The 7,928-nt window shown below is 41.8% G+C and overlaps 1 protein-coding gene across 1 annotated transcript; it reads left to right on the top strand.

The window, feature by feature from the left end:
- The first annotated feature begins 1,076 nt into the window (after positions 1-1,076).
- Positions 1,077-1,619, top strand: LOC135476979 (deleted in azoospermia protein 4-like). Its single transcript, XM_064757126.1, has one exon. It carries the CDS (start codon positions 1,077-1,079, stop codon positions 1,617-1,619), a length of 543 nt encoding a protein of 180 aa, XP_064613196.1.
- Positions 1,620-7,928: the final 6,309 nt, after the last annotated feature.

Genomic DNA, 7,928 nt, shown 5'->3' on the forward strand with positions numbered 1-7,928 from the left:
GTAAAACCAGTCATACTTGCGACCAAAATTGCCTTTAGTCAGTGGCACGTAACAACATAAGGTCTACATATTAATATCGTTGAAGTTCAGATTATTGCGTGGTAAATAAAGTTAGAACACTTTCTCAAATTGATAATGTTAAAGCCCATCAGACCCGTAAGAGCCCATTGTCTCAAAAACAAGTGGCATGCTGGATATTGGGCGGAGTTAAACATGTTTTGATGGAGGGCGGCAGCAGTTTCCTAAACTGCTATCGGTCTTACTGTAAGCCCTGTTTTTTTAAAGCTGGGTGCTAACAAATTTTGTTATCAAGAAAAATGTAGTCTATTCGCTGAGGGTGTAGTGTAGGATGTACTGATTTTACAGACAGCTGAATATAGACGACTCTCTAAAAGAAAAAGACTATAGTCAAGTTCGTCAACCTGGAATTCTGTTGCGTCAGAATCTAAGCGCTCAGTCTGATATTCCTAAATACAATACTCGTAGTGAGTATTTGGGCGTTCCAATTCGGTAATCGTACAATTCAATTCTCAAACAACGTAAAACAACCTTTCCCAAAGGAGTATGTTAGGAAATTTATTTCAATAGTTAATAAAGTTTGTGTAATGTAAGAGAAGAAGGTGTCAGCGGTTTTCAACCATGAAGGATAGACAGTCGATATTCTAGTCATGATATCTAATTTAAATTTTTATCCCCTGAATCTATCAATTCTGGTTCTAATATAAATACAGTTATGTCTTAGTCATGCTCTGGAATTGTAACATCGTAGCGTAAATAATATTTATCTATAACATCGACATTTGTCGTCAAGTGAAAATGTCAAAGTTTATTGTTGTACACAGTTGTACACAGAGCTTCATAAAGACGATACTATGGAGACTTGTCAGATTTCGTGACCTGTCGGTATATAACCATCGTGACCTGGCGGTGTACAACCATCGTGACCTGGCGGTGCATAACCGATGTATAACCATAATGACCTGGCAGTGTATAACCACCGTGACCTGGCGGTGTATAACCATCGAGACCGGGCGGTGTATAACCATCTTGATTTGGAGGTGTATAGCCAATGCGACATGACGGTGTATAACCATCGTTACCTGGCGGTGTACAACTATCGTGACCTGGCGGTGTATAACCATCCTGGCTTGACGGTGTATAAGCATCGTGATCTGGCGGTGTATAACCATTGTGATCTTGTGGTGTATAACTTATGTGACTTGACGGTGTATAACCATCGTTATCTTGCGGTGTATAACCATCGTTACCTGGCGTTGTATAACCATCGTGACCGGGCGGTGTATAACCATCGTTACCCGGCGGTGTATAACCATCGTGACTTGATCGTGTATAACCATCGTGACCTGACGGTATATACTCATCGTGATCTGCCGGTAAAGAAATATCGTGACTTGACGGTGTATAACCATCGTGACCTGGCGGTATATACTCATCGTGATCTAGCGGTAAATAAATATCGTGACTTGACGGTGTATAACCATCGTAACCTGGCTGTGTATAACCATCGTGACCTAGCGGTGTATAACCATCGTGACCTGGCGGTGTATAACCATTGTGACTTGACGGTGTATAATCATCTCTACCTAACAGTCTATTAATAGCAGTGTATATAAGTAAGTGCTATTATAACAACTCCAACTGTTACTACAGACATCGAATTGATCTCACACACTGCCACACTTAGCCTTGCCAAGTAGGGGAAATTACACCGGGCATAAGATTACTTCTCAATCAATCAGCCCTTCCTGTTCACCTGCGACGAAAAAACTCTGCTGTTTTTTTGATCAATTCATTTGAATGCAATCTACAGCCGCATAAATTTGGGTTAACTCCCAGCTGACCTGAGATAAACGGTATCTGCAGAGCAATCTAAAGTGCATTCTGGCTTACACGCATTTTGTTCATCAACGCCCGTTTTTGACGACGAAATTCACACTAGTGATTTTTTATGAGGTATTTAAAATCCATGTGCATGTAATGTAACAGTTTTGGCATCACTGACATACTTTCATCAAACTGCTGCAGAGTATTGCTTAAGGCAACTGCAGTATCACATACGTGTGTTCATCAATAGAAGATGGCCTGTAGCTACAGCTGTGTGCGTGTAATGTGTTGGGAGTCAGATTTCGCCTCACAAATGTACCTTTATCATTAACTATTCACCAAGTGGCAACGTAGATGGTTACTGCCCCACATCGTCATAATACCGCATAACTTTGATAAATATGGACGGAATGTCCCGATTCCATTACACTCTGCCTCTTATTTCGATAACCCCGGGGTTAGAGACTGCATATTCGCCGTGTTAAATTAGACTGGCACTATGTATATATGAAGAGCAACTTAGATACATTTTTACTATAGACATATAAAGTTGCATGTTACAAGATTTGGTTACTGATTTCATTCAATCGCCGGGAGAATTCGATGCGTCACTGAAAATTGTTGACAGCCTGCGTAAATTCGTCTTAATTTCATAGCTTATGTACTTTCTTTGTTTTTTTGGTAGTTTGAGTTGAATCTTGCTTTGAGAAATGGCCTTACGATTATTAGCCTGGAATGTTCATTTTGGTTGAAGTTGGTAGAGCGTCCGCTTTGGGAGCGGTAAATCCACGGTCAATCCTGGGTCGAGTCGCACTTATGACCTCAAAAGCGTAAGTTGTGACTTCCTCCCTTGGCGTTCAGCATAAATGGGATAGTACAATGGGATAGTTGACCCGTATCAGTATAATGCCTCGGGCGGGCCGGCTTACTTGCCTTCGATAAGGCGTCTCAGTGAAGCAGCACGAAATAAAAGAGCAGCGGAAATCCGTCCAGCAACAAGGAAGCACATTACATGCACTCTAAGGATTCCTTAAGTCATGGGACCGAAAAATATTAAAAAGTGCGACGTTAAACCCCAAGCGCTTATTCACTCATTTTAGTTGACGGCTGTGTACGAATTGAGGCCTAGATTCCAGCAAACTTAATGAGGAGCCGTTAAGGCAGCTCTTGCAGAGCTATGAGAAAGGTGAAAGGGGAGCTTCAGTATCGTGCACTCTCTCTCATTAGATTAACTGTACTCGGCTGTTTTCTGTATATCAAAGACGTTTATATCAGTAGACGTATATGTGGTTAATTGTCTATTTGCAGTGTGTAAGAAAACATTTAATTTTTTCGCGTTTGTGCCTATTTATAATGTTTTATAAAACAGTTTATGTATTTATTACCAGAAGTACTTTTATCAGTAAACGTATATGTGCTTTCTGCCTATGTATTTGTAATGTGTCACAGATGTACCTTAAGATGCAAATGTTTTGACAAAATGTAAGAACGTGCTTTCGTCAGTAACCGTTTGAGGTGCCAGCTAGCCACTTGTTATGAGAAGCGTTATAGTCACTGTCTGCGGTCCTAAAGCGGTCACGGCTGAGCGATTGGCGGTCGACCTTAGCAAATTAGCGCCAAAACACGACGGAATACAAACCAGCTGGTTTTTATAGTTGTAAGGGTTATTGTCTTCCGCGGTCGAGCATTTGTGTGTCGTAAAGAAGCAGGAAGGGATGTTATTGGTGCAACGTTTCGGAACAAGACTTCCTCACCTGACCATCAGCTAAGACTTCGTGCGAATCCACGGCGTCAATCAACTAAACCTAGTCACCGTTAAGTGGATAAGCCCATGTCTGGGCCAATTACAAAGCTAATCTCGGAGAACGCTCCGAAGATTTTTCTTCAAGAGCTTTTAGCTCCTCATAGATCTCACTAGTGGACTTTTTCTATTCCGTTCTGATTACTGCTTTTGTACGTGGAGCTGACACCTCCCGAAGGCTTCACGACCAAAGGGTTGTTGCTGAAGTGACATAACAGCAAATACAGACCGACACAACTTCCCAGCTAAACAATCTCTCTGACAGACAGTGAAGAGAGTTGCTGTTGATTTAAATCTCGATAAAAAAAAATTCAACCCACTAGGGTAAAGACCCAGAGCTTTTATCGGCTCAATTTACCGGTGGCGCTGATGATTTCGTCAATACTGGACCATGCCAGTAAATCAGTCCGGACAGCTCAGCAGTAGATAAATAAACCATTGTGTTTATATGCGCTCACGTCTGAAGATGAATATATAAGTACTCAGCTAACTGTGAAATCCCCGTATTCCTTAGCTGGCATGTGTGACTCAATCAATAAATATGTCCCATTCAACACTCATCCAGTCATTCAATCTATCAATCAACAAATCAATGAAATTATCAATTGAAATAAAAGCCATCAATCAGAGATTCAATTAAGGATTTAAATAATGAAATAATCATTCTCAAGTATTATCCTGATTTCTGTTTTAAAGGTAGTCAAATTACAAGGTTCGGATATAAGAGTAACATATAGTCCACTAGTCTGTAACGTTTTAGTGTACACTTTTAACAGGATATGTTGATGCTTGAGTGTACATGGAAAGGTTGCAAACTAATAAATCAGAAGATGTTATCCATAGATATGCCGAATCTTGTAATGTTAGTCTGTGAAATTCTAAATACCCTGGACAGATTCCGTGGCCTAAAGGTTAGAACGTCAGCCTCAAAGTCTGGAGACCAGGGATAAAACCCTGGTCGAGTCATACCAAAGACGTTGAAAATGGTCTTTGCTGCTGCCTCCCTTGGCGCTCAGCACTGAGAAGTTAGAGCAAGGTAACGGGACTGGCTGGCCCGGTGTCAGTATAACTGGGTGGGGAGTCCTGTCTGGGGTCTTTGGCTTGATACTTCAGTCTTTGCATGGAATCGCTCTTCCAGAAGAAAACACTCTATGTGCAATGTATATAGACTAATGGTTGCTCATCAAACACTTGAAAAATTTAATGTCAATCGGTTATTATGTCAGTCATCTGAGTCATGGATGTGTAAAAGTGATTAAACGTCTTTTTGATTAATCCATACTGGGAAAACTGCCACTGCAAACACGTCCGTCATTCAGGCATGCTCGTTTATTATCTTTTTGAAGGCTATTCTATCATTTCAAGCTAATCCAGTGCCATGAAAAACTGAGGGGATCACGTAGATCCGGGCACGTCAAATCTATTTAATTAGACCTCAAAACATTTCCGCCTACCGAGAGCATCTGGAGAAACTAAGATAAACAATATAAGTCGGTTAATGTCTAGATAATCAAAAGCCTCTTGATCAAAAGCTTTTGTGGGATACAGATAAAAGCACTACATTATTTTTACCGTTAAGCTTAAAGGCATTTCTCAAACGACAGAATGTAGAACAATTTGCGAAAACAACCCTGTGAAGGGCTATTATGGCTGAGTTAGTTTCAATATTAAACAGCGTTTGTTTTTGTCTACTTCTGTAAATTGTCAGGATGTAGACTTGGTAACCTCTAGACCTACTAAGTTAAGGTGTCATCAAAATCACAAAGAGCTGGATTCGAACAGGCGGCCATATTGATCAAGGCTTGATAGGCTTGCCTCCTTTGTGTTGAACCCACTGGATTTCTACTTGCATTTTTCTTGTTACGTATTGCACCAATCCTGATAAGCTACATGTGCCTACGTTTGTGAAGGTTTCTAATCTGCAGGAGACCATGCTACTGTAGAGTCTGCATAACCTGTGTGTATGTCAAGTGGTTTGCCAGATGTTGTTCACAAACGTGATGATTACACCCTGCTACACGGGTCATGCAGACTGGGGAATCCCCTCTACGAATCTCTACGCGGCTGTTGTTGGATAAACCTGGACCCGGGGACACACTTGTCGGAATTTTTTTGCTCGCACGGGCCTATCGTGTGAATTTCTAAAAATACGTCTTGTTTGTCCTCGCCGACGATGGCGTATTCCACATGCGGTCTTGTTCGCCCCGAAATTCGCTGGTATGAAACGTTTGGGATATTGGTGAAGAAATCCGCCAGCAGTTTCACTCGGTTCGCCTTGTGTCCACTCCAGTGAATTTTGGCGGCCCAGTTGATCGAGCTGATCATTCAAAGAACAGGGAAATGGTGTTGACCTGTGACATTTTGTTTGCATCACATTGGTTACTTCGTCACATGACATAACGTACTGACTTCAACGGAAAAATCCGTCTAGTGTGTCTGCCTAGTGCGAATGTCGTCAGTGTATTTCGCGGGCGATTAGGATCGCCCCTGCAAGCGAAAAAAATGCGCCTAGTATGTCCCCAGCTTAAGGTGCACAGGATCCAAGGTGACAATCCAATTAGTGTTCGACTCGAATCTTGATGGTATCGGCTCCCCACGGAGAGACATAGAATTGGTGCTCTCTTTATAACCAGCACATCAAGAATTGGCGGTCGGCTAATCATACGACTCTCGTAAAACGGCAATAGCTCCCAGCCCGTGATCAACCTGAAATAAAAGGTAATGTCAAGGTGTTTTGTCTGAGGCTTTGTTCAGAATCGTTCTGATAGAGGAATTCCGCGGAGTGATGTATACAAGCAGTCTGTAGACGGACGGTCGGGCGATGCGACGAGCTGAACGTTAACCCTGTCTGATGCTATAATGATGATCTGTCAACTCGATAACATCAGCGGAAGAGAGAGAGGGCTGATCAGGACCGGAAGACCACAAGTCCAGACCCCGTTTGGTAAATCTAGCCACTATTGACTCTTTGCAGCCAGGCATCATGGTCAGAGTTGCCTGCCTGAGTTAGTCGCTGGTTAAACAGCGGTTGACTTGGGCGATGATGAGTCACATATAAACTTTTAACGTCTACTAAACCGTCATTGAGCGGTAAGGCCTGATTTGTTATTCAAAAGACAACACGCGCAATTGATAGTCGCCAGACATATTGAGTCCCATGAAAAAAACGATAAGCACCACTCCCTTGTTTCTTTGTTCGTGTAAACTCACGCAAAAGTAATTACGTACATCCGTTTAAAGACATCCGACTTTTTGCTAGGATGTAGAATATCACTTACCTCTCACACGACGATTCGCTTATGTTTTTTTCTACCCTGTCTTAATCTGAAAGTTCCCCACTCCTACATATACGTGGGTACTCGTATACTCCATATTCCTACACCTACTGAAGGCTTTCACGACGAAAAGGTTTTTGCTGGAGTAACATAACAGAAAATACGGACGGACACAACCTCCCAGCTAAACAATCTCTCTGACAGACAGCGAAGAGAGTTGAATTAGATTGGCACGTTGTATATATGAACAGTTGCACTCAAAGCGCAACTGAGATACTTGTTTTTACTACAAACTTATAAACTAGCATGGTAAAAGATTTAGTGACTGATTTCATGCATTCGCCGTGAACATTCCATGCGTCTTTCTGACATGAATGACAAAAAAAATCCCGGGAATTCGTTATATTTTCGTACCTTATTTACTTTCTCTTTTCTTTGGTAGTTTGTGTTGAATGTTGTTTTGAGAAGTGGCCTGATCAGTAATCGTGTATCGGTATCCTGAACTTTGTCATCAGACTACCTGTACGAGGCTGTTTTCTATATCACAGACATACTTATGTCAGTAGACGTATATGTGAATACTGTCTGTCTATTTACGGTGTGTACGAAAACATTTAATTTTATCGCGACTGTGCCTCTTTATAATGGTTTAGATAACAGTTTATGTATTATCAGCAGTACTTTTATTAGCAGACGTATATATGCGTACTGCCTGTCTATTTGTAATGTTTTAGAAAACATCTTTTGTATTACAGAACCGGCCCGGATAGCACAGTTGGTAGAGCGTCCGCTTCGGGACCGGTATATCCAGGATCAATCCTTCATCGAGTCACACCTAAGACTTTAAAAGAGGAAGTTGTAACTTCCTTGCTTGGCGTTCAGCATAAAGGGGATAGTGCAATGACTGGTTGACCCGTATCAGTATAATGGCTCGGGCGGGGCGGCTTACTTGCCTTCGGTAAGTCGTCTCAGTGAAGCAGCACTAAAAAAAAGAGCGGTGGAAATCC

The sequence above is a fragment of the Liolophura sinensis genome, chromosome 10, assembly GCF_032854445.1.
Source record: "Liolophura sinensis isolate JHLJ2023 chromosome 10, CUHK_Ljap_v2, whole genome shotgun sequence".
NCBI lineage: Eukaryota > Metazoa > Mollusca > Polyplacophora > Chitonida > Chitonidae > Liolophura > Liolophura sinensis.

Coding starts and splice junctions, on each gene's coding strand:
- LOC135476979 (XM_064757126.1), top strand. CDS start 1,077: ATGACGGTGTATAACCATCGTTACCTGGCGGTGTACAACTATCGTGAC.